This window comes from Mustela erminea, chromosome X, assembly GCF_009829155.1.
Source record: "Mustela erminea isolate mMusErm1 chromosome X, mMusErm1.Pri, whole genome shotgun sequence".
NCBI classification, from domain to species: Eukaryota; Metazoa; Chordata; class Mammalia; order Carnivora; family Mustelidae; genus Mustela; species Mustela erminea.
Genome location: NC_045635.1, coordinates 114918822 through 114946387, shown reverse-complemented (window position 1 = coordinate 114946387; position 27566 = coordinate 114918822). Strand labels below are relative to the sequence as shown.

General features: G+C 44.1%; 1 protein-coding gene across 5 annotated transcripts in view; it reads left to right on the top strand.

Moving 5' to 3' along the window:
* ARHGEF6 (Rac/Cdc42 guanine nucleotide exchange factor 6) overlaps positions 1-27566 on the top strand; it is a 98985-nt gene that overhangs the window by 49394 nt on the left and 22025 nt on the right. For all 5 annotated transcript variants that reach the window (XM_032329495.1, XM_032329491.1, XM_032329494.1 and 2 more), the window contains 3 exons: positions 12030-12124; positions 15031-15126; positions 16565-16687. In XM_032329495.1, coding sequence (XP_032185386.1) covers positions 12030-12124; positions 15031-15126; positions 16565-16687 — 314 coding nt within the window. The remainder of the gene's footprint in view (positions 1-12029; positions 12125-15030; positions 15127-16564; positions 16688-27566) is intronic.

Below are 27566 nucleotides of genomic sequence, written 5' to 3'. Positions count from 1 at the left end.
AATGAATAAATTAAAAAATCTCAAAAAAATAGGGCACCTGGGTGGCTCAGTGGGTTAAGCCATTGCCTTCGGCTCAGGTCATGATCTCAGGGTCCTGGGATCGAGCCCCGCATTGGGCTCTCTGCTCAGCAGGGAGCCTGCTTCCCTCTCTCTCTCTCTCTCTGCCTGCCTCTCTGCCTACTTGTGATCTCTCTCTGTCAAATAAATAAAAAATAAAAATCTTAAAAAAAAATCTCAAAAAAATAAAATTAAATTAACCATACATCCTATAAACTTGGGCAGGATAGAGACTTCTTGAATTGGCAAGTCTGTGGATGTTATCTCCCCCTTTTCAAGTTTCCACAGGATCATCTGCTGATTTCTGCCCCATTCAGTCCTTGATGCAGTCTGGTGGCACCTCAGTGTGTCCGACTGTGGCTGGGCCACTCCTGGCCTGCTGTTCTGAATGGGTATTGAACTTGTGCTGCCCCTGACCTTGGTTCCTTCCATGTGCTCAAGATACACTGCCATTTTTTGAACTTCTTTCACCATTGCAAAACAGTGTATCATTTTTCTGTTTATTGTGTTTCTGATAATCTTATCATGCTCCTTGGCTTTCCTTGACCATCATAACTAAGGTTATGTGCCAGGAAGTATTTAAACATAAAGCAACGAGAGGGGCGCCTGGGTGGCTCAGTGGTTTAAAGTCTCTGCCTTCGGCTCAGGTCATGATCTCAGGGTCCTGGGATCGAGCCCCACATCGGGCTCTCTGCTCAGCGGGGAGCCTGCTTTCCCCTCTCTCTCTGCCTGCCTCTCTGCCTACTTGTGATCTCTCTCTGTCAAATAAATAAATAAAATCTTTAAAAAAAAAAAAGCAATGAGAAAGGAAAATGGCAACAGTGTGTGGGGAGGGATGCTCATTTTTTTAAAGATTTTATTTATTTATTTGACAGAGATCACAAGTAGGCAGAGAAGCAGGCAGAGAGAGAGGAGGAAGCAGGCTCCCTGCTGAGCAGAGAGTGAGATGCAGGGCTCGATCCCAGGATCTCTGGATCATGACCCCAGCCAAAGGCAGAGGCTTCAACCCACTGAGCCACCCATGTGCCCCTTGAATATTATTATATCATTAGCTCGGTTTGGGTGATCACTTTGCCGTGTGCACCTGTTATCAACCTCCAATGTATATACCTTTTATTCGTCTGTTGTACCTCAGTAAAACTGAAAAAATAGAGACCAGAAAAAGGAGTCTAAGTGGCTTCACTATCAGGCTTAATTTTACACACAACCCCTAGGTCTTGGCACCCACGGCCCCGCTGGGAAGGCAGGACAGACGTGATGGTGAAAACCACGTGGCAGAGAACAATGGAAATTGTCCTAAGATGGGTTTCTCAAAATGTGGTTGAGGGATCGTGCCTCCAAAGCCCCCCGGGAAGCTTGTGCAGCTGTCTGGGCCCCACACCTGACTTGCTATACCTCAGAATTTCTGGCCCCAGATCACAGGAAACCGCATTTTAAACAACACCTTCAGCCCCTTCCTCGCCCCTCCCACCGCCCCACTCCCCGCCAAGTGAGTCTGAAGCTCACTAGGCTGCCGTTTGGAGAACCAGTAAAGGGAAAGGGTTCAGTGGAAGATGGGCTTCCAGCGTGCCAATACTTAGAGAAGCAGAAAGGAGCTGGGAGGGGGTTCAGGCAGGGTGGCGGGGGCACTGTCTGGGCACAGCCCCCCCGGGCAAGAAGTGTGCACGCCTGCAGTCAGCCGCAGCAGCGATGGCCAGCATTTTTTTCCCCCCGACTTTCTCCCACTGCATTGTAACTTGTGGCAGATGCCGAAGGGTGTGTCTTAAAGAACCTGCATCCGGTAGGAAAGATGGGAAGTGGGTGGCCTGTCAGAGCGCAGAAAAATCCCACGAAACCTCCTGCGATTTCTGCTCATCCGTCTGCCCACTTGTCCCCACCCTGAATTTTCTCTCCCTTTCTCTAGTGCTTACCCGCCTGCCCCCACCTTTTTAAGGCTTTATTTTATAGAGAAGTTTGGGGTTCACAGCAAAATCGAGCGGAAGGTACAGGGATTTCTCATGTACCGTCCCCCCCAGCCCCTGCCCCAGCCACACTCATGCAGTCTCGCCCTCTATTGGATCTCCCACCAGAGGAGGGATCGGCGACAACTGAAGAATCGTTAATCCTTTAATGTCCATAGTTCACATTAGGGTTCACTGGTGGTGTGGAGTGTCCCCCATATCCTGTGTACTTTTTCACCTACCCCCTTTCCTGACTTACTCATCCGTACATAGTTGAGCCTTGAACAACTCAGGGCTTAGGGGTGCTGACCCCCTTTCGATGGTGCACCATCGAAAACCCATGTATAGCTTTTGACTCCCCAAGAACGTAATTGATAGCCTGCTGTTCACCAGAAGCCTCGCTGAGAACACGAACAGCTGATGACCACCTATTTTGTATGTCACGTGTGTTATATGCAATGCTCTCACAGTACAGTAAGCTAGAGAAAAGGAAGGTTTTTTTTTTTTAAGATTTTATTTATTTGTTTCACAGACAAAGACAGCGAGAGAGGGAACACAAGCAGGGAGAGTGGGAGAGGGAGAAGCGGACTCCCACCGAGCAGGGAGCCTGATGCAGGGCTCGATCCCAGGACCCTGGGATCATGACCTGAGCCAATGGTAGATGCTTAACAACTGAGCCACCCAGGCGCCCTTAGAGAAAAGGAAATGTTATTAAGAAAATCATAATAAGGGAGAAAAAATACCTTTAGAGTACTGTACTGTATTCATTGAAAAGAATTCGTTTCTAAGTGGACCTGCGCGCTTCCAGCCTGTGTGGCTCGAGGGTCAGCTGTTCATCGTCCGTCTGAAGGCTGGAGGTAGAGGTGGTGACAGGATTTGCTGAGTCTGCTGAGAGGGAGCTTGTGCTGCTTGCTTCCGGGAAGTCCAGGGCCTGGAGGTGTGAAACCAGCCACGGCACTCCAGTGTGAGCAAGGAGGCGCTACTAGCATGTAAGATGGCGCCTTCTCCCTTCCCATAGGGCTTTGTCAACGTGACCTCATTTTCACAGACATCGTAATTATCTGGGAATTCCTGTAATATGATGCCTCGGCTTCGATTTAAGGTTTCCTGAGGCCACTAGAGTCCTCCTTGATCATGGGACACGTCTCTGTTTCCAGCCTTTCTTTGTGGATTTTTGCCTCTTAAAAGAATTCCTTCACACTCAATGACTCTTTTGGAGGAAGGAGTTATAAAATGAACTCACTCTCAAGCCTTTCCAGGAAGCATGGGAAATACATTTTACTGGAAAATCAATAGCCCGGGATAGAGGTACAAAAGGCCTCCACCTCTCACCATCTGTCTTACTCCGAATTTGGTCAGAGGTTCATGGAGCAAAAGGATACTCAGTTGTCCTCGGGAAGACAGAGTCAGGGAGGCAAAGGCAGTGTCTGGGTGTAGCCTATTTTAGTAAGTTCGAATGGATTTCATCTCAATCAAACCGTACTGCTTGGAAGCTGGTCGGCTTGCCAAACCCCTTGCCTTCTGACTCACCACTGAGGCCTTCTGTTTGGGAACACACAGCCTCCTCTGTCTGCTTCCCTTTTTATCCTTCTACAGGAGATGCCCTGTGGCCTGCAAAATAAAGAACCAGTGTCAGAAGTTCATCAGTTGGTCTTTTGAGATTGAGGAGAGCAATAAAGGCCTATATGAATTTGGGAAAGAATCCCAAGCATCCACCCAGATGAGCATTTCTACTAATCAAATCATAGCAAGGGCAGTGCTGTTAGTATGTTATCATTCAAAAAAAATTTTTTTTTTGCGTTACTTAATGAAGGATTCATTGACCACCTTTGTCAGTTTAGCTCTAAAGATTTTATTTATTTATTTGACAGACAGAGATCACAAGTAGGCAGAGAGGCAGGCAGAGAGAGGAGGAAGCAGAGAGTCCGATGTGGGGCTCGATCCCAGGACCCCGGGATCATGACCTGAGCCGAAGGCAGAGGCTTAACCCACTGAGCCACCCAGGCGCCCTTTAGCGATTACTTTTAAAGGAGCCCCGGATCACAGCGTTTTAAAGGAAATGGACATGAGAATGCTGTTTCAGTGGTGAGAGGGAGGTCAGATTAAAGCAGTGTTGTTTGTTTTAAAAATCACATTGTATGATGTAAATAATGTCTGACTTTCCTAATTTAAAAACTCCCTTGATGGGCGCCTGGGTGGCTCAGTGGGTTAAGCCGCTGCCTTCGGCTCAGGTCATGATCCCAGGGTCCTGGAATCAAGTCCCACATCGGGCTCTCTGCTCAGCAGGGAGCCTGCTTCCCTCTCTCTCTCTGCCTGCCTCTCCATCTACTTGTGATTTCTCTCTGTCAAATAAAAAAAAAATCTTTAAAAAAAAAAAAACTCCCTTGAGGCAGTGAATGACTGGATCTAGTTTGATTTTTTTTTTTATTTTGTTTTCCTTGTTTCCAGCAGACATTATAATTTGGGTAGGGTGACAGTTAGAGGCAACAGCGCTCAGAAGGAGGGTGAGTTTGTGGGATGGCTGGTTTCCAGACATAGTCTTTTCAGAAAAATGTGAACAAAGGGAGATGATTAGATGACTTCATTCCTTCCTGAACATGAGCAGGAAGGCAGGCCACCATCCTTTTCCCCCTCCTCAATATAGATCCTATAGGCAAATAATGCTGTTAATAAAGCAGTCTGCATATGTTTTAGCACCTCCTTAATAGAAGGCGATACTGCTGCATTCTGGTGCGGCTCTCCCAATTTCTTAGAATACGGAATGAAGATCAGTGCTGAGCATGAATGTACACCTGCATAAGCTGAGGCATGGCAGTGAGCCGCGGCCCAGCTGGGCAGGGAGCCCTGTGATGGACAGATTCAAGGTTGGAAGGCTTCTCTCCTGGATGAGGACTTGGAGGCCAAGACAAAAACCTGAGGAGGGGCGCCTGGGTGGCTCAGTGTGTTAAAGCCTCTGCCTTCGGCTCAGGTCATGAACCCAAGGTGCTGGGATCGAGCCCCGCATCAGGCTCCCTGCTCAGTTGGGAGCCTGCTTCCCTTCCTGTCTCTCTGCCTACTTGTCATCTCTGTCAAATAAATAAATAAAATCTTTAAGAAAAAAACCTGAGGAGTTTCTTTTTTTTTTTTAAGATTTTATTTATTTGATAGAGAGAGATCACAAGTAGGCAGAGAGGCAAGCAGAGAGAGAGGAGGAAGCAGGCTCCCTGCTGAGCAGAGAGCCCGGATGTGGGGCTTGATCCCATGACCCTGAGATCATGACCTGAGCTGAAGGCAGAGGCTTAACCCACTGAGCCACCCAGGTGCCCCATGGAGTTTCTATTAATGGATGAGAAATATGTGCTTTGACTTTTTTAAAAATAGTTTTATTGACATATAATTCACATACCACATAACTCACCATTTTAAACTTTATAATTCACTGATTTTTTGTAAGTTAACAGAGTTATGTGACAAACACCACAGTCTGGTTTTACAATATATTTTTAAAAGATTTTATTTATTTATTTGGCAGACAGAGGTCACAAGTAGGCAGGGAGGCAGGCAGAGAGAGGAGGAAGCAGGCCCCCTTCCAAGCAGAGAGCCCGATGCGGGGCTCAATCCCAGGACCCGGAGACTATGACCTAAGCCGAAGGCAGAGGCTTTAACCCACTGAGCCACCCAGGAGCCCCCCACCCTTTTTAAAAAGATTTTATTTATCTATTTGACAGATGGAGATCACAAGTAGGCATTTAAAATATTTTGATCACCTGATCACCTCAGTAAGAAACCCTGTACCCAGAGCAGCAATGTTCACAATAGCCAACCTATGGAAAGAGCTCAGATGTCCATCAACAGATGGATGGACAAAGAAAAGGGGATATTATATGTATTATATATACATAATACTATATATATTATGTATAATATTATATATATTCCCATATATAGAATATATATATCATACCTCCAATGGAATACTACTCAGCCAACAAAAAGAATCGAAATCTTGCCATTTGCTGTGGCCGATGGAACTAGAGTGTATTACGCTAAGCAAAATAAGTCAGCAAGAGAAAGACAAATACCATATGATTTCACTCATATGTGGAACTTAAGAAACAAAACAGGTGAACATAGGGTAAGGGAAGGAAAAATAAAATAAGACAAAATTAGAGAGGGAGACAAACCATAAGAGACTCTTAACTCTAGGAAAAAATTAGGGTTGCTGGAAGGGAGGTGGGTTGGGGGATGGGGTAACTGGGCGATGGGTGTTAAGGAGGACACGTGAGGGGCGCCTGGGTGGCTCAGCGGGTTAAAGCCTCTGCCTTCGGCTCAGGTCATGTTCCCGGGGTTTGGGGATTGAGCCCCGCGTCGGGCTCTCTGCTCCGCGGGGAGCCTGCTTCCTCCTCTCTCTCTGCCTGCTTCTCTGCCTGCTTGTGATCTCTGTTTGTCAAATGAATGAATGAAATCTTTAAAAAAAGAAAAGCAGGACACTTGATGGAGTGAGCACTGGGTGTTACAGGCAACTGATGAGTCACTAAAGTCTGTCTCTAAAGCTAATAGTACAATATATGTTAACTAAATTGAATTTAAATAAAATTTTTAAAAAAGAAACCCTGTACCCATTACAAATCACTTCCTCCAGGCCTTGATAGCCACTAATCTACTTTCTGTTTCTATGGATTTTGCCAATTGTGGACATGTCATGTAAACTAAATCAAACATAATTTTTCCTCTGTGTCTGGTTTCTTTCAGTTAGCATTTTATTTTCATCGTTTGTTCATGTTATAGAATGTACCAGTACTTTCCTTTTTAAGGCTAAGATTCTATTGTGTAGATGTACTAGGTTATGTCTATCCATTCATCAGTGGGTGGACCTTTGGACTGTATCCACTTTTTGGTGGTTATTAATAATGCTCTGTGAAGGTTCATGTGCAGGTTTTTGTGTGGACGTATGTTTTCATTTCTCTAGGAATTGAACTGCTGGGTCACATGGTGAAACTCTATGGCTGTTCAAATTCTTAGCCAACTTTCAAGTAATTATTTTTACTGTTGAGTTTTTAGAGTTCTTTATATATTCTGGATACTAGGCCTTTGCCAGATATATGACTTGTAAGTATTTCTCCCAATCTGTGGCTTGTCTTTTCACTTTCTTGATAATCTCCTTTGACACACAAAGTTTTAAATTTTTATAAATTCTAGTTTACTTATTTTTTTCTCTTGTTGCTTGTGCTTGGTTTTTCCTTTGTTGCTTGGTGTCAGATCCATCGTCGTGAAGATTTCCTCTTTGATTCTCTTCTAAGGGTTCGGTTATTTTAACTCTTGAGTTCATGTTGAATTAATTTTTGTGTATGTTACAGAGTTGGAGTACAAATTCTTTTGCATGTAGACACCCAGTCGTCCTCACCATTTGTTGAAAAGATAGTTCTTTCCCTATTGAAATGTCTTGGTACACTTGTCAAAAATCAGTTGACTGTGGGTTCATTTCTAGACTCTCAATTCTCCTCTACTGATACATCTATCCTATACCTGTACTAAACTGTCTGGTTACTGTAGCTTTGTGATACGTTTTGCAATTGGGAGGTGTACCCTCTACTCTGTTCTTTTCCAGGATTTTAAGAGTTTGTGAAGGGGACGCCTGGGTGGCTCAGTTGGTTGGACAACTGCCTTCGGCTCAGGTCATGATCCCGGAATCCCAGGATCGAGTCCCGCATCGGGTGCCCAGCTCCATGGGGAGTCTGCTTCTCCCTCTGACTTTCTCCTCACTCATGCTCTTTCTCACTGTCTCTCTCTCAAATAAATTAAAAAAAAAAAGAGTTTGTGAAGGACTGATATAAATTCTTTCAACTTGTAGAATCAACCAGTAAGGTCTTCTCATCCTGGGCTTTAACTTAGTAGGGGAATTGTTTTGAATGCTTATTCAATGTCTTGTTATATTGTTGAGACTTTCTGTTTCTTTTGTGAGTCAGTTTTGGTAGCTTTGTATCTCTCTAGAATTTTCTTTTTACTTTGAGAAGTTGACCTAGAGTTTGCAATGTATATTTAGAACTAGTGCAAAAGGAGCACTCTACTGCTTTACAGGTAGCATGAGTACCTTATAATAACAGAGGACTCGTAATTCCTCCCTCCCATCCCTCATATCCTTGCTGTCATTCATTTCATTTATACATGAGCATTATATATATGCCTATCTATGAGCATATCTATCTATCTATATGCTTTTTAAGATTTATTTATTTGAGAGAGAGAATGAGAGAGACAGAGCACGAGGTGGGGAAGGTCAGAGGGAGAAGCAGAGTCTCTGCCCAGCAGGGAGCCCGATGCTGGACTTGATCCTGGGACTCTAGGATCATGACCTGAGCGAAAGCAGTCTCCCAACCAACTGAGCCACCCAGGCGTCCCTATATGTGCTTTTTTATAAGCATATATATATACATACTTATCTTAATTATATACATATATATATAAATATATATATAATTGAATACATTGTGGTTTTTTAAAAAAGATTTTATTTATTTATTTGACAGAGATCACAAGCAGGCAGAGAGGCAGGCAGAGAGAGAGAGGGGGAAGCAGGCTCCCTGCCAAGCAGAGAGCCCGATATGGGGCTCAATCCTAGGACCCTGGCATCATGACCTGAGCCGAAGGCAGAGGCTTTAACCCACTGAGCCACCCAGGCGCCCCAACCTTCTTCTCCTTCTGATATTCTCTTTAAACATGTGTTATCCCACAGTTCGTAGGTATTCTGTAAACTCTTTTCTTTATGCTTGCTTTTTAGTTTCAAAATCTTCTATCGATATACCCACAAGTTCATTTCTGTTACAGTGTTATGGATTACTACCATTTCATTTTCATTGTAAGTATTTCTGTCTTTCTGCTTACAATACCCATCCGTTCTTGTATGTTGTCTACTTTCATCAGAGCTCTTAGCATATCACTCACAGTCCTATTAAAATCCTGGTCTGATAATTCCAGTATTCGTGCCATACTTGACTGTGGTTCCAGTGTTTTCTCTGTCTCTTCAGACTGTGTTTTTTGCCTTTTAGTATGCCAACTTGTTGTTGGAGGCCATACATGACATACTAAGGAAAAGGAGCTGCAGTAAGGAGGCCTTTAGTAATACGGTGGTGAGGTGTGGGGGCAGGGGAGGGATTCTGAAGCCCAACGATTAGGTCTCCGTCTTTTGGTGAGTTTATGTCTCTCGATTGTGAACTTCACCATTGCTTCTCAGGTTGTTTTCCTCCTTCACGCGGGACAGGAAGGCTCGAGGGAGCTGAGGTAGGGTATTTCCCTTCCCCTAGCTAGGTTAGGCCCTGGTAAAAACCTGATAGGTTAGGCTCTGGTAAAATAATTTCTCTCTTGAGGGCAGACCTTGTTAGGATGGACAGAATGCTCTGGTGTATTTCAAAATGGCTTCCTTTCCTTTCCTGCTTCTGAAGCAGTAGGGAAATTTCCCTCCTCTCTTCTTTGTGACAGCCTGGGAGAGCTGCCAGAGGTACCACAAAAGGTGGGTGTGCTGCCCTGTGACTGGGCCCCCTGGGAGTTTGAACTCTCAGACTCGTCCACACTGTGCCCCCAGTAATCCAGTTACAGCTCAGGTTTTCCTGCCCTGCTCCTGATCTCCGTGGAGGCCTCTGCTCGTGGGTTTCTGCTCCAGCAAGGTTTGCTTTTCTGTATATCTGCCTGCGTGTCTCTCCACTTGTGGGGGTAGCACCCCCCGCCCCCACCCCATGGCCTCAATTCCCTGACAGATATAAGGAAAGTCAGGCGGGTGTTTTTTTCCAGTTAGTTCAGCTATCGACTTACTGTTAGGATGGAGTAATGACCGCCACGCTGCTTAAAGGCTGGACCAGAGACCGGAAGTCCTCTTTCTTCTTTTTCGATATGGACATTTACAGCTATATGTTCATCTGCTTTAACAGCATCCCAGGAGTTTTTAAATTTTTTTAATTAAAAAAAATTTTTAAAGACTTTATTATTTGTCAGAGAGAAAGGGAGAGTGCACAGAAGCAGGGGAAGTGGGAGAGGGAGAAGCAGGCTTCCCTGTTGAGCAGGGAGCCCGATGCGGGACTCGATCCCAGGACCCTGGGATTATGACCTGAGCTGAAGGCAGACGCTTAACAACTGAGCCACCCAGGCGTCCCCCATGAGTTTTTCATGTTGTGTTTTCTTTTTTGTTCATCTCAAGACAGTGGCCCATTTCCTTTGTGGTGCTTCAGCTTTCTGTGGGGGTGGAGATCATTTCTGTTCTGTCACTGGATTAGTTTCAGAGAGCATTAGTGCCTGCAGATCCCAGGATTTATTGATATTTTCACCTTTTGAGAGTAGTTTCTGAGGAATAGAGGAACTGAAAGGAGACATGAGTGGCTGGAGAGGAGGGGATATGACTTAAGCCTTTGCTTTTGAAGCCACGCTGTGGCCTTTGGCCCCTAAACCAGGGATTCTCAGCTGGGGCGCTACCGTCCTTCAGGTGGCATTCGGCAGTGTCTGGACGCGTGTTCGGTTGCCCTATGGTTGGGGGGGTGCAGCTGGCATGTAGTGGGCCACGGACACTACTCAATATCCCATAATGCACAGGGCGGCCCTCACAGCCAAGAGTTGTCTGGTCGGAAGTGTCAGCGCCGCCCTGGAGAAACCTTTTTTAACCCCTTCCATTGGTGGGCCTGTTTCCCACTCACTCAACACCTACCTATCCAGTGTCAGTCCCTCTTCACAATGGTCCCTGAGGTAGGTGAAATGTCACAATCTGAGGTGAGGCGAGTGAAGCCTTAAAACTGTGGCCACCTGTCCATCAGTAGCAGAGCCTGGACGACCCCTCCCCAAGTCTGGTGGTTCCCCCCAAAGCCCACAGTGACCGAGGCCTCCGCTCGCTTTGTCCACTCCACCTTTCCAAAAGCGGACCATCATGCATTGTCCTGTGAGTCTCTTTCTGGAACCCTGATTGCCTGAGGGACTCCTTGCAGCCGAGAATGCTTCGCACTGTCCTGTGGTCCCCTATTTAATGCCCCCCTCTGCAAGCAGAGTGGAAACTCCCCACAGGCCGTGTGCCATTGGGCATGGAGAGAAAATACACCGAAATGTTAGCTTGGCGAGCTCTAGGAGCTTGAAATGTAGGTTGTAGCTACTTCCAGAAGAGTTTGGGGAATGGGGCAGGCCGCCAAGACTGGTTGGGCAAGAGACATTATATTCTGTACGTTGGTGGTTTTGCCTAGAGGAATTTAATTTGATTATTTTTCAGAATATCAGTAGGCATTATTCCACTATTAAATTTCTCCCACTGGGGCGGGGCGCCTGTGTGGCTCAGTGGGTTAAAGCCTCTGCCTTCGGCTCGGGTCATGATCTCAGGGTCCTGGAATCGAGCCCCCGCATTGGGCTCTCTGCTCAGCAGGGACCCTGCTTCCCCCGCCCCCCCGCCTGCCTCTCTGCCTACTTGTGATCTCTGTCAAATAAATAAATAAAATCTTAAACAAAATTAAATTCCTCCCACTTCAGCTTCCTCTTCTCTTTGAATTGTTCATACTGGCACTTTTTACTTTTCCTAAAAGACTGGTTCTAACTCTATGTAATGATTCACTGTGGCCTTGGGTTCTGTCCCCTAAAGCTCTTATCGAAACATAACTTAAAGAAAAATCTTTTGTGATATTGGACCTGTTATTACCCTGATATCGAATCTGTATGTCTTAAGGTAGCTGGTCTCAATGTCTCATCTGTAATGGGAAAATATGATCCTTTGTTAGCTGAGACCTTTCCCTGAGGATAAATGATTTAAAGCCCATGAAAGCATTCCCAGCAGTGCTGTGTAAATGGCCAGGTCCTTCCGGTTATGAGTAACTGTGAGAAACTATATTCATAGGAATTATGCAATATCACCAGGAGTCGTGCAATTATTCATTTGCTGGAATGAATTTCGTTGTTAGTTTGCATTCAGATTTTGTGCTTCTTACCTACTGGGGTGCTAGCCTAGTAATTTGGTTGAAACATCTAAAGCTCTATCTTCCCTCTGGTTCTCCTGATGAATACAAGATCTTGACCTTGACCTTTGTTTCTCTACAGGTGTTACAGAACATTTTGGACACTGAAAAGGATTATGCTAAAGAACTTCAGTCTCTGCTTGTCACTTACTTAAGACCCCTGCAGTCCAATAACAAGTAAGATTTACATTTTCAGCCCCTTGCTAAATAAAGCCAGATAACGTCAGCAGCTGGAGTCATTGCTCTCATGTCACTGAATAATTGATTTTGCCCTTTAGAAGAATTTCCACAGATCACAGGTTGCCAAGAACATGGTCAGGGCAACGGAAATTACACAGGAGGTTGCTGCTGGAGAGCTTGGCTTTCTGTCTTCTCTGGCCGTGGAAGGAATGAGCATGTCTGCATGTCTGTCTGTCACAGTTACCATCTCGTACATTTTAAAAGCCATGTGTGCATCGCTTTTACCTTGCACAAACACACAAACACACACACTGCACAAATGTGTGCAGTTTTACCTTGCACAAACGGGACCTGCTGGTGTTTTTATGCAGAAAAGCGTGTAAACTGGAAAGTTATGTGCTCCCCCTGACCTTTGCGTGCTGGGGCAGAAACTCTTTGCTACGGTCTGAGAGTGGAAAGAGGGTGGCATTTTGTGAATGTTTGCAGGGGCACTTAGAACTCGAACTCGCGTTTCCCCCAGGCCGAAGAGAATGGTAAGAGCTGTTCACGTGTTTAGTCTTGTCTTAAATAAAATACTCAAACTTTATTCAGGTCTTAGAAGTGACTGAGGTTTGAGTTGAACACTTTGTTTTCATGCAAGAAAAATATGGACCATTTGTGTGTGTGTTTGTAGGCCTGGCCTGTTTAATAACTATTGGCTAATGGCATTTGTTTGCGTTTTTATTTTAATTGATTACACTTAACTAGGGATTATAATCTAGAAGGCGAATAGAAAATTGAGCTGCGGGTACACATACTAGAGGACAAAAGCCTCCCCTTTTCCCTCAGGAAGAGCTTACTTTTGCTGAACAGCTGCCTCAACTCTTAGACTTCAGGCTTAAATACATTTAACAGATTTTGCGATCCCTCCCCCTGCTTTTTTGCCAAATCGTGGTTGCTAAGGCAGAAGGTCTTGCTCAATTTCCCATGGCACTGTGGGAATCTCACTTCGGTATGAAAGGATTTTGTATTCCCGAGTTTTCTAAGAGTCGAAATGCGATCAACAACAAAGTGTCTTTTGTTGTTATTATGTAAAACGCAAAGTGAACCCTGTGAATCATACTTCCTAGAGCTGAGTGGAAGGAACCTCAGTGAATCACTGGGTCTTGTCCCCACTGAACAAATGAGAAAAGTGAAGTCCAGAGAGGTTTACCGCCGGCCATGCCCGCCACACAGCCAGTCCGTGGCCAGGCTCGACCCAGACGCCACCTGCTGCATCTCCTGCCTCCCACTGAAACGCGCCTTCCATTTTGTGGAGGTGACAGGCAGAGACAGGAAACCGGGGTGGTGGCCCTGCGAGGAGCGATGATAAGATTTCAAATGCAAGAGGCGAGGAGCCTGACTCAGAACTCCCCTGATGCCGCATAAATTCAGAAGGCGGTCAGGGTCACTTTCCGCCAGGCTGTCTGGAGCCAACCAGACTGTTCACCGTCTGATCCTGGGCAGGCCGAGAAAGCCCCGTCCCCGATCAGGTTCACGTCGGCCTGCCCGTCAGCTTCTGGGGGCCATGAGAGAGGGAAGTCAGGGAAGCCGGCCGGCTGAAGCTTTCGCTTTTGTCCCCCACGCTGGGGGGTTTCCCAGCTTGTGGTTCAGAAGGGCACGATGCAGAGGAACTGGGCACTTCTGGTGCTTGAGGGGTTACTGGTAATGTTCGTGTGGGGCTTCCTTTGCTTTGTCAGCAAAAATTACTCTCTTGGAAACACTCCCCTTGTATTATTACATGAAGAAACAAGAAGACGTGGCCGCCCCTGGCCTTTTAAATCTTCAGGAAAGGTGTGTGAGAGCATGGACTCTGGAGCTAGAATGTTGTGGTTTAAATCCTGGCTTCACCCTTCCCAGGCCTTGTGATGTTGGGTGATTTGCTTAACCCCTCTGTGCCCAGGTCTCCTTATGGGTAAGATGGGGCACAACAGCACCTACCTCATGACCTTGTCGTCAGGCTCAACTGAGTTATTTGGGAAACGCCTGCAGGGGTGTTGAGTGCTGGGTGAGTGGTGTCGGCGGTTTGTTATCACCTCCCATTTGGGAGGGGAAGAATGGGGACAATTCATCGTACAGGGGCTCTCCGTGAAACCATGGTTGTATCAGCTGGCCTTTATTCACTCCATTCCCTTCCACAAACAAACAAATCAGTACTAGTTTCTTCTCCTCTACTTCTTCTGTTAAAGATTTCCTTTTGTTCATTTATGAGCATTTTAAATCGGGAGAAACTGGATTTTGTGGTTTTCCCCTGTGCCGTCTATGAGCCTATATAATACCTTTCAATTATTCTCCCGGTTCCTCTAGAAGAGAATACTCCAAATTGTTTACATTTATCCCCTGCTGTGATGGATTTTGCCTGTTGAGGAACTTAGATATTGCACACTTGTTACTTGTCCACTCGTCGCTTGTAAAACACCTAAATGTCTTTAATAAACACTTATTTGCTCTAGATCATTATTCTTATTGTAGAAAAAGGAAATCAAGGAAAGACACTTTTTTTTTTAAAGATTTTATTTGTTTGTCAGAGAGAAATCACAAGTAGGCCGAGAGGCAGGCAGAGAGAGGAGGAAGCAGGCTCCCTGCTGAGCAGAGAGCCCGATGCGGGACTCGATCCCAGGACCCCGAGATCACAACCGGAGCCGAAGGCAGCAGCTTAACCCACTGAGCCACCCAGGCGCCCCTAGGAAAGACACTTTTAAATGTTGTTTAAGACCACAGAGCTGGTGTAAATTAAAAAGCAAAAGTTAAAATGTAGGGATTGCTTCCCTCGTGCCATTGGTCAATTTTTTAGCAGGTTATCAGCTCACCAGACTAGCGATGATGGGTAACAGGAATCCTCCTGAAGTTCTATCCACTGACACTGTGTATTTTTTTTTTTTCAGTCTGAGTACTGTGGAGTTTACATCTTTATTGGGGAACTTTGAGGAAATATGCTTGTTTCAGCAGACGCTCTGTCAAGCCTTGGAAGAATGTTCCAAGTAAGTATTGCCCATTGCCCTTAGGCTGGCTAGCCACACCATTTCTTTGGCGTGTTTTCTTTTCCTGCTGGCTGCTGTCTTAGATAGGGATACTTTTTATCTACTCACTTGTTACAGCGTTGATAAACTGTCCCAGTACAGAGAAAGGGCACCAGGGAGAACCAAACCCCTCGTTGTATATCAGGGCTCTACAAGCAGTAAACCATTTCTGACTTTATTTAAAAATCATTATCGATTTACTGCTCCTGGTCAGTATGAGAGACAAATCAGGTCTCCATCGACCGGGGATGATGCCTGTGACCTTGATTCGGTATCTCCTTTTGTACATTGCCAATTACTTGGGAAAGTTAGTCAGGTGATTCATTCAGTTGCATAAGCTGCTTTTTCTCTTTCAATCACACCTGGTAGCTTGTTAACACTTGAAATACACAAAAAGTTGAGGAAGGGAAGTATATCTTGATGAGAACCACAGTACATGTCGGGTGGTCAGCTTGGTGGTTGAGGTGTTCAGCCCCATACTGCAGAATGGACTGCAGTGATCATCAGGCCATATAGTTCTGTAGCAAGATGAGTTTTCCAAGCACTGTATCTCAGAGAAGTTGGCAACTTTCATCATCTCCACGGAAATGTGGGTGACTGCCTGTTTCTCGAGCTTTCTGGGACACAGGCGGTCATCCAGGAAGAAAGATGGTTAAGGCCTGAGGAACCATCCTAAATGCTGTTAGGGATCCAGCTTATTGACATGGAAAGATAAGTGACTATGTGAGAAGAACCCATTACAAGCTAGGTTTGTAATCTTTGTTTTCCATTTCATCAAGAAACATGTAGAAGGAAGACCAAGGAATATGCCAGAATTATCCTAATAGCTGTCTCTGAATGGTGGAATGCTGAGTAATTTTTCTTTCTTGCACTTCTCTGATTTGCCTACAAGTGAAAACAGGTGGCTTTTAACTCAAAAAGATTAAAGTCATGAAGCCATCCTGCCTGGCAACCCCCAAACCACCGAGACTACATAATACTCCTTTGTGGTGTGTCAGTTTGGGGTTTGATTACTTTTGTATGTACTTGAACTTCATATAAATTATCCAAGAGTATTTTGTGTGTGTGTGCCTGGCTAAAATTTTGAATATTGTAGTTTGAACAAATGTCTTTAAAAAACAGTATCTGGTCCTTTCAAGTAAGTATCCGGCCTCTGTGTATGGGCATCACGTTTGGTGGCTCGAGTTTGGCGTGGTGGTCCAGTACCCCATCAAAAAAAAAAAAATAATAAAGTAGCGGTCAGGAACTTGCATTCCATGGCAAAAGTGTTATAGTTTCTCTCTTCACTTTGGCAAAAGAATTCAAAAGGTTTGCGTGTTGCCAGGTTTGACTGGAAGCCTCTTCCTTTATCCCCTGCTGCTTATTTTACATTCGGGGTTTCAATCTGTTTTACCTGCAGGTTTCCAGAAAACCAACACAGAGTCGGAGGTTGTCTGTTGAACCTCATGCCTCATTTTAAATCTATGTACCTGGCTTACTGTGCAAATCATCCGTCAGCTGTCAGTGTGCTTACACAGCACAGGTAAGTTGTTAGCATTTCCCCAAAGAAGCGGCTCCACAGTGCGATCCTTTCCTAGGACCGCTTTTCTTTGGCAATCCAAGGTCTCCAGTGGGACTTCTGATCATCCCCCTTCACCACTGCAGGAATTAATCCGTCGTTACACGGATTGCATATCTGCTCAATGGGTAGTTTACTAAGCATCTGCTATGTGCACCGTCATGTACTAGCTGATGGGGCTACAGTAGTCCATAAGGAAGAGGCAGTCCCTCCCCTCCTGGAGCACAGAAGCTTGAGAGAGATACGGACATGAAATTAAAAATCATAAACATGTGGTTTTACAAAAGGGTAATTAAGAAGATGCTGTGAGACTTTGCAATGTGGTAGCAGCTTTGTGTGGGGCGAGGGAAGGATCAAGGAAGGCTTTCCTGAAGCCTAATTCTGTTTACATTCAGTGTTTTAGCCTTCCCCTGCCCCAGCAAATGGTTTGTCTAAGTTGCTGGCAGATAGCTAGAGTGCCTGGGTTCATCTCTTCGTCACTTTCCCTTTGGCTGGTGGGGGAAGTTGCCAAGCAGTGCTGTGGCTCAAAGGCAGATACTCGGGAACTTGGAAAGGCGGAGGGAAACTAGCAGTGTGGACTGTCTGGCAAGCAGTTTAAGCAATGGGCTCTGATAATTGTGCATGGAAATGGTTTCTGATTCATGGGGAACAACAAAACGGTATCTCCTTTAAGAGTCCTTGCAGGGGCCCAAGACGGGTTCGTATCTCTCTTCGTTACTGCCTGGTTGCCCATCCCTGACGCGTTCACTGATGCATTCATCTGTGCCAGAACCCCAGGTGATAGGCTTCAAGATGCAGGTTTTTTTTTTTTTTTTTAATAATTTTGGTGTTTTTTTTTTAAAAAGATTTTATTTATTTATTTGACAGACAGAGATCACAAGTAGGCAGAGAGGCAGTCAGAGAGGAAGAAGCAGCCTCCCTGCCAAGCAGAGAGCTCGATGCAGGACTCGATCCTGGGACCTTGGGATCATGACCTGAGCCGAGACTCAGAGCTTTATTGACTTAGGCCCGTGGGTGGCTCAGTTGTTCGAGCATCTGCCTTCAGCTCAGGTCATGATTCCAGGGTCCTGGGATGGAGCCCCTCATCGGACTCCCTGCTCAACGGGGAGCCTGCTTCTCCCTCTCCCCCTCCCCTTTGCCCATGTACTTTCTGTCTCCCTCAAATAAATAAACAAATTTTTAAAAAAGGAGCTTTATTGACTTTATAGAACCATTAAGTAAGGACATTTTAAAGGTAGAATTCAGTGAGTCCTGCTTGAAGGTCCATTTTACCCTGATCGAAGTCATGAATTTTTGTGGAATAGCAAATACGGAAATTGGAGTTTAAGGAAAGAGAGGCCATGGTTCTGAGTTACTTAGGCAAGTGGCTCAACTCCTTAGAGCTACTATTGGCTAATAATAGCACTGACAGCATTCCAGGCACATGACCTAAAAGCCTATGAGGGAATTACTATTACCACTGTCCCTGCTTTACAGATAAGACATTGGAAGGTCCGCTAGTCTGCCAGAGAGGTCATAGTTCTTAAGTGGTTGAGCCACAATTAGCATCCGGGTCTGTCAGCCTTGTAAAAACAGTATTTTTATTAAGATCTCTGTTTTACCTGCAAAGCATAATTTAAATGCAAATTTAAAGAATTAATAAAATGAACACCCATGAACACACACCACCCAGCTTAGGAAGGAAAACATTACCAAAAAGGCGAAAGAAAGACTCACCATTTCCTTTTTTATCTACTAGCCTTATTGAATTCTACTCCGCCTACCGCACGATTCACCTACTTGAGGCGCACAGTTGAAATATTTTGAGAACATTCAGAGCTATGCGTGCATCACCACAGTCAGTTGGAGAGCATTTTCCTCACTCCCCAAACAAGCCCATGCTCATTAGCAAGCACCCTCCATTGCCAGGCCAAGGCAGCCACGGAAGACCTTTACATCGCTCTGGCTTTGCTCCTTCTGGACATTTCATTTAAGGGGAGTCACACAGCATTAGGGCCTTTTGTGTTTGGCTCTCTTCACCTGTCATGTTTCCAAGCTGCATCCATGTTGTAGCACTTACTAGTACCTTGTTTTTTATTTTTCAAAAATTTTTATTTATATGAGAGAGTGAGAGAGAGAGAGAGAGAGAGAGCGCGCGCGCAATCACACGTGTGGGGCGGGGGTGCAGAGGAAGAAGCCACACGGAGCAGGGAGCCCGATGTGGGGCTCAATCCCAGCACTGTGGGATCATGACCTGAGGGAAAGGCAGATCCTTAACCGACTGAGCCACCCAGGCGCTCCTAGTACCTTATTTAAAAAAAAAATCACCACAGAAGATTCCATTATTTAAATACTGCGTATCGTCCTTCCATTCACTAGTTTGCAGACATACAGACTGTAAATAATCCGCTGCTCTGTGTGGACATATGTTTTCATTTCACTTGGGTAGATTCCTAGGAGTGACATGGCAAGGTCATAGGATAACTCTTCCGTTTTTGCCTTCGGATCGACTGTCAAGACTGTTTTCCAAAATGGCTGCATCAGGTGGTGTTCCTGCCACCAGTGTACGAGGGCCCCATTTGCCCCACCATTTGTTATTATGAGTCCGTTTGATTATAGCCATCCTTAAGGGTGTAAAGTGATCTCTCATTGTGATTTGATTTGCAATTCCCTAATGAATAGTGATGGTAAATATTTTTCATGGACTTATTGGCCATTTGTACATCTTCATTGGGGGAAACGTCTGTTTGGCTCCTTCCCCTATTTTAAAATTGGATTATTTGTTTTATTGTTGAGAAATTATCTACATACCATAAATTCACCATTTTTAAAGATTTATTTATCTACTTTAAAGAGAGGGTGAGAGCACATGGGCGCACGCACGTGCTGGGGAGGGAGCAGAGGAAAAAGGAGAGAAATCCTAAAGCAGACTCCCCGCTGAGTGTAGAGCCCCACCTGGGACTCAGTCCCAGGACCCTGAGATCATGACCTCAGCCAAAATAAGAGCTGACTCAGCCACCCAGGCAGCCCATAAAGTCACCCATTTTAAAGTGTATAATATTGGCCACGTTGGGCAACCATCACCATCATCCAGTTTCAAAACATTTTCATCTCCCCCAAGCAACCTTATAGGCAGTAACAGTCACTCCCCTTCTTTCCAGCGGCTAATGATGTTGAACACAGTTGCATGTGCTTGTTGGCTCTTATAACAATCTTCTTTGAAAATATGTGTTTAAATCTTGCCCATTGTCTAGTTGGGATTTTCATCTTTTCATTGTTGAGTTACAACACGTCTTTATATAATCTTTTTTACATTCCTCTTATACATGATTTGTAAAAACTTCCTCCCACTTTGTGAGTTGTCTTTTCACTTTGTTGATGGTGTCCTTTGAAGCACAGAAGTCTTAATTCACGTTTAATTTTGATGATGTCCAATATATCTGTTTTCCTGCTGTTGCTTGTGCTTTTGATGTTATAGCTAAAACACTGTTACTAATCCAGGTCATGAGGATTTGTGCCTATTTAAACATTTTATACTGTTATCTCTTACTTACATTTAGCTCTTTAACCTATTTTTGAGTTAATTTTTGCATACGGTATGAGGTAGGGGTCCAACTTCATTCATTTGCATATGTCTAATGTCCCAGCACCCTTTGTTGATTTCTAGCCTTAAAAATTTGTTAAATTGTTTTATGTCTCAGAATTGGGTCTATCTTGGTGAATGTTCCATGTGAGCTTGAGAAGAATATATATTTTGCTGTAGTTAGATGAAGTATTCTGTAAATGTAAATTAGATTACGAGATTGACAGTGCTGTCTGGTTCAGCTGTATCTTTACTAATTTTCCATCTGCTGGATCTGTTGATTACTGATAGGGGGATGTTGAGGTCTCTAACCACATTAGTGGATTTATCTACTTCTCCTTTCACTTCTATCAATGTTTGCCTCATGTATTTTGATGTTCCGTTGTTAGGTGTATTCATGTTAAGGATTGTTTTGTCGGAGAATTGGCCCTTTTATCTTTACGTAATGCTCCCTCGTTTTTAATTATTTTTTTAAGATTTTATTTATTTATTTGACAGAGATTACAAGTAGGCAGAGAGGCAGGCAGAGAGTGAGAGGGGGAAGCAGGCTCACCACTGAGCAGGGAGCCTGATGCGGGGCTCAATCCCAGGACCCCGCGACCATGACCTGAGCCGAAGGCAGAGGCCTCAACCCTCTGAGCCACCCAGGCGCCCCTGCTCCCTCTTTTTAAAATTTTTTTTATTTTTTATTAACATATAATGTATTATTAGCCCCAGGGGTACAGGTCTGTGAATCGCCAGGTTTACACACTTCACAGCACTCACCATAGCACATACCCCCCCCACTGCCCTCTCCCTACCTCCCCCCCCCAACCCTCAGTTTGTTTTGTGAGATTAAGAGTCACTTATGGTTTGTCTCCCTCCCAATCCCATCTTGTTTCATTTATTCCTTTCCTACCCCCCAAACCCCTCACATTGGCTCTCAACTTCCTCAAATCAGGGAGATCATATGATAGTTGTCTTTCTCTGACTGACTTAAGAGAAATTAACTTTTAAAAATACATTTAGCTTTATAACAAAATCCCCCTTAGGCATTAAACTTCCATAAGACACATCCTTTGCCCCTCATGAGTTATGCTCTTGCTTCAAAAAAGTGAAAAAAAAAAAACTTAAAAATTTGTTGAAAATTTGTTGAAGATTAGTTGACCATGGAGTTAAGGGTCCATTTCTGAGCTCTCTATTCTGTTGCATTGATTTATGTGTCTGTTTTTGTGCCAGTACCATGCTGTCTTGATGATTATAGCTTTGTAATAGAGCTTGAAGTCTGGAATTGTGATGCCACCAACTTTGGCTTTCTTTTTCAACATTCCTTTGGCTATTTGGGGTCTTTTCTGGTTCCATATAAATTTTAGGATTATTTGTTCTATTTCTTTGAAAAAAAAAAGATGGGATTTTGATAGGGATTGCATTAAAAGTGTAGATTGATTTAGGTAGTATAGACATTTTCACAATATTTGTTCTTCCAGTCCAAGAGCATGGAACATAATGCTCCCTCTTTATCCCTGATAATTTTCCTTGTTCTGATGTCAGGTTTTTCTGAAATTAATATAGCTAATTCAGCTATTTTTAAATGTATCTTGTATCCTTTTCCTTTTATTCATTCTATCAATATCTTACATACAATCTACAGTTGAGTCTTGTTTTTTAATCCAGTCTGACGGTCTCTGTCTTTTAATTGGCGTATCGAGACCATTTATGTTTAAAGTGGTTATTGATATAGTTGCATTCATGTTTACCATGTTTATAACTGTTTTTTGTTTTCATTGTACTTGTTCTTTGTTTCTTTATTACCCCCCTTTCACTGACTTCTCTGGTTTTAGTTAAATATTTTATATGATTTCATTTTATCTTCTCTCTTAGCATATTATACTTCTGGAAAAACTTTAGTGGGTTCCCTAGAGTTTATAATAACCATTTATAACTAATCTAACAGCACTTTTACATTAACACTTTCATTCCATAGGTAGCCTAGGTACCTTAGAACAGTATTCTCAATTCCCCCTTACCTCTTAAAACATTTTTCTCATTCATTTAATTTATCCATAAGGTAAAATAACCCAATATATTGTCTATTACTTTGAACAGTTATCTCTTAGATCCATTAAGACTCAGAAAAAAGAAAGGTTTTCTTTCACTTGTATGTAGTATTCTCTGACATTCTTCCTTTTTAATGTAGATCTAAGTTTCCTTTTCTCTGAAGAACTTCTTTTAACAATTTTTTCAAAGGTGGTCTACTAGTGAAAATTTCCCTCAGTTTTTGTTTGCCTGAGGAAGTATTATTTCTCCCTCCACTTTTTTTTTTCTTTTAAGTAGGCTGCAGTCTGGGCATGAAGCCCAGTGTGGGGCTTCAACTCATGACCCTGAGATCAAGACCCAAGCTGAGATCAAGAGTCAGACTCATAACCCACTGAGCCACCCAGGTGTCCCTCTCCTCCACTTTAGAAGAATTTTCCCTTTTATTTTTATTGTGGCAAAAAATATAAATAGCATGAGATCTACCCTCCTAAACAAATTTTAAGTATAAGAAAAGTACGCAAGGGGATTTTTCTCAATTTTCACCAGGAGAACTTGAGTGGGCTTGTGGATGCAAAACCCACAAAAGTATTGGGATCCCAAGACTGGGTCACTGGGAGTTTTTAACTGTCTAGCTAGTCCACACTTAGACTCTTAAAATTCATCAAAATTAGCATTTGAGTGTTGCTACTAGTTACTGGCTCCAGTGGCTTCTCTTTTAAGAAAGCGGATCTCTATTTTAATTCTCAATATTTACTGGTCCTTCCAGATTTGGGGGGGGGCATGGTTTTCCCTGTGATCTCAATTCCCAGTGGATCTAAGGAAAGTCATTGATTTTCAGATAGTTCAGTGCTTTTTCTTGTGAGAATAATAATGATGCCCTCCAAACTCTTTACATGTTAGAGCTGAAACCAGAAGTCTTTCAGTGATTTTTTTTAATTCGTTTTTTGGCAATTGCAATGAGACTTTCCATATATGTATATGTATGTGTGTGTGTGTGTGTATCTATATCTATATACATACATACACATATATATAAAATATATGGAAGATATATAAGATATATATATATATATTATCTTATCAGCATCTCCTTTATATTCACACTAACTTAATTCTAGTGAGATATACTAATGTTACTGCTAGTGTAGCTTTGCATCCTCTTCCCTTTTTGGGGCTACTATTATATGTATTACATCTCTATGCTACAAACCCAGTAATGTTGCTATAAATATTATTTTATGTAATTTTATGTGTATTAATGAAACTGAGAGAGGAAAGGTGAACAAGGATCTGTTCCATTAACATTCTTACTTACTATGTGTTTATCTTTCTTTTTTTAAAAAAGATTTTATTTATTTGATAGAGATCATAAGTAGGCAGAGAGGCAGGCAGGGAGAGCTGGGGAAGCAGGCTCCCTGCTGAGCAGAGAGCTGATGCAGGGCTCGATCCCAGGACCCTGAGATCATGACCTGAGCTGAAGGCAGAGGCTTAACCCACTGAGCCACTCAGGCGCCCCAAACAATCCCTTTTACATCTCTGCTCATGTTTCCCCGAGTTTCCTGCTGAGCTGTCTGCGCTAATTCCGCGTATCCTCCCACTGCCGGCTCTGCTAATTTCCAGCTGATTGCGCTCATGTTTCTGACCATTCCCTAGGGGCATAAATGATCTGTCATCTGACCCAATGACGTTCAGGCAGGTGTAGTTTTTTTTTTTTTTTAAGATTTTATTTATTTATTTGACAGAGAGAGACACGGTGAGAGAGGGAACACAAGCAGGGGGAGTGGGAGAGGGAGAAGCAGGCTCCCCCATGAGCAGGGAGCCGGATGCGGGGCTTGATCCCAGGACCCACCAAAGGCAGACGCTTAATGACTGCGCCACCCAGGCGTCCCTGGGCAGGGGTAGTTTTTGAGACCGGTCTTTGATGCTTGTTTTGACCCTTCTTGGCTGTCTCTTTGGGTCTCTCTCACCACCTAACTGGCCCAGGGTTTAGATTCCTGCTCTTAATTAAGAGGAACTGCCAGCAGCCTCTCTTGAAATCTTCCTTGTTCTTGCAGGAGCCTTTAGGTTTGGGTTTCCCCCACATTTTTTTTTCTTTTTTCCTTTTTTTTTTTTTTTTTAAAATAGGCTCTACCCCCAATGTGGGGCTCAAGCTCCTGACCCGCCCCCCTCCCCTCCCATCAAGAGTCACATGATCTACCCACGGAGCCAGCCAGATGTCCCTCCCCACACTCTTTCTCAACTAAAACCAGTTCCTCTAGGGGAGAGCTTCAGAACTCTCTGGTCCTATAGGCTGCCTTCCTCCCTGGGCAAAATCTTTGTGCCGGCTGGCCTCTAGTCTTCTCTGCTTGCCTCTCCCAGCACAGAAGCTCTGCCCAACAAGTGAGTGGGGTGAGAGTATTGGGCCCCAGTGTTTCCAGCCTGCCTGGGGTTGAGCCTCCTCCCTATGTATGTGTAGGGGGTTGGGGTGCTGAGTAGAGAAGGGAGCCTCCGACCTCTCAGCCACACTGGCCAGGAATTGGCTTCTTCAGGTGTAGGAATTAAATGAGATAATGTGTACAGAGGAGCTAGCAGCTAGCACAAGGTAGTTGTTAACACTCCTTATTTCTACCTTTATTCATGGGCTTCCAGCTCCTAGTTGCTCTTTAGGAGAAAGGTATGCCGTATTTCCAGCAGACAAAAAACAGATAAAATCAAGTCCACCCAGGTGGCCACCAATCAGCGTAAGAAACAAAGTCCGCTGCAGTTGGAGACCCGCGTGTGCTCTCCTAGTTCCTGCCCCTCCCTCCCGTGCCACAGGGAACCGCAGTCCTGAATTTGGTTTTATCATTTCTAGGAATCTTTTCATACTTTACTACTTATCTTCAGTAAAGAAGCAGAAAAGATCCAGAAGCATTCTTCTGTGGTGGATACGTAAACATCCTGTGTGTATAAAAGCAAATTTCTTAATAACAATATAAAGAGATTTCCCCCTCTTATCCTTTTAATCTGAGAACAGCAATTCCAGAAAGAAATGGTGTGCCTCCAGGAGCAGACTTGTGTAGTGTTCAGAGAAGTTTCTGTTTTAACTCTGCGCGTCGAAACGTCACTGATTATATTTACCCACGTTAGGAATTTAATTTTATAAGTAACAGTTCAGATTCCTTCAAACGTTATGATTTCAAGTTAATCTAGAGGTTCTCGACTTTGGGGGAGATTATCATATCATTTATCATATCATTATCATATCATTTTGGTTAGTGATTTTTTTTTAATCTTTTTTTTTTTAAAGATTTTATTTATTTGACAGAGAGAGATCACAAGTAGGCAGAGAGGCAGGCAGAGAGAGAGAGAGGAGGAGGAAGCAGGCTCCCTGCTAAGCAGAGAGCCCGATGTGGGACTCGATCCCAGGACCCTGAGATCATGACCTGAGCCGAAGGCAGTGGCTTAACCCACTGAGCCACCCAGGCGCCCCGGTTAGTGATGTTTTTTGAGAGTCTTACAGTATCCCTTGAGATGATGGAGGACTCATTGGAGTCCCATAGAACTGAATTTTGGTCTCACCTTTAATTTGCATGTAAGGGGTAAAAATTAAATTGAAGTGCTTGGGGGTTTCCCCCAGATGTGCTTCTAATATAATCTCAACTCTGTTACAGGCGTCTTGTGATCCATGCCGCCTAGTAGAGGCAAGGCATAGTCGAATGAAATTTACAGAAATTTCAGTCTAAAGTCCTGTTTTATTATCTTTTTTAAAAAAAGATTGATTTACTTGGAGAGAGAGAAGGTGAGTGGGGATGAGGGGCAGAGGGAGTGAGAGAGAGAGAGAAACAGAAACTTTAGCACTCACGGCTGAGCGTGAAGCCCAATGTGGGCCTCCATCTCATGACCTGAGCCGAAATCAAGTCGGACACTTAACCGACTGAGCCCCCAGGCACCCTTAGATTCCCGTTTTTGATCAAGGTGTCAGCTGAAACAAGGACATGAGTGGATTTCTGTTCTTTCGCGGCCGCATCTGTTGGTGATTAGACACTGGAAAATCACTCCCGGCAGAGCAGGCCAGTCAGTTGAACTTCTCCCCTGCAGCCTGCAGGTGGCAGTATGATACCAGTGATGCGCCTGCCATTCGGCCAAGAGCTACAGCTTTAAAATTCATGGCGTGTGTTGGCACCTTGTTAAAAATGCAGTAACATATTATCTGAATATGGGTATAGAAGCAGACCCCAACTTTGATGTGTCCCCATATTTACATATATTTGAATGACGGCCCCAGTCTTTTGTTAACCCCTGGCTGAGGTCTTTTGGGATTTCCCCTCTCTCTCCCCTTCAGGCTTCTTACTGTAGCTCTTGTTTCTTCCTGGGAATAAGCTCTCCCTTACAAAAATACCCACTTCTCTCCTGTGCTTTGGTGTGGCTCCCCTCCTTTTCATGAGGGACAGGGACCCAGATTGAAAGAGAAAGCGAGAGAGGGGGGAGTGAGCCCTCAGACAGGTATGAACTGTACTTCTGTCTCCATTGCAATGACAGACACCACTGTGTCACCACTGTGCCCTTTTCCTCTTGTTAGCTGTCACTCTGTTTACCCTGTTGTCAGCAATGAAGACTTCGAGAAAAACCCAGAGTTGTGTTATGTACTTGCTTCGGGGACGAGGAGCCTAGGGAACATTCTGAGACTGGGTTCGGTTCTGTCTGTGCCTTTGAGGAACCAGGGAAGCTCCTTGGGCCTCTCTTCCCCCTTTCCAGTGATTTCCATGAAAGGGGGGTGAGCAGGAGGGTGTGGGTGTGTTGTGGGGGAATATCTGATCCTTTTCCAGCTGTTCTCATCATTCAGAGTAGAAATCTAGGAAGAGGTTCCACAGAAACACTCTTATGTGATATGGTTATGAGCTCTGTAGAGATATCAGAAGGTAAGATAGTTTTCTGGGGCCTTCCAGCCCAAGCCAGAGCATCCCAGAGCCCCATTCACCCTGCGTTCTGTGAGATCAAGGTTTTGTTGAGTCTAAGACAACACTGATACATTGACAACTGCTTCTCTTGTGTCACATCACTCGTACAGAACATGTGAAGCTTGAAAAACAAGCCTCAACCCACTGGCATTTCCAACAGGCTGTGTAGAACTAAAAACCACGTTTAGCTTGTTCTTTGGTACAATATAAATTTGAGTCTTAACATTTTTGTATAATGACATTAATTTGTGGACTAAGTTTATTTGGCTTAGTAAAATGAGTCTTGCAGGATCTAGTTATTGTAATGGGCAGCAGCTTTTTAAAGACAGTTTTATTCTTCTGTTGC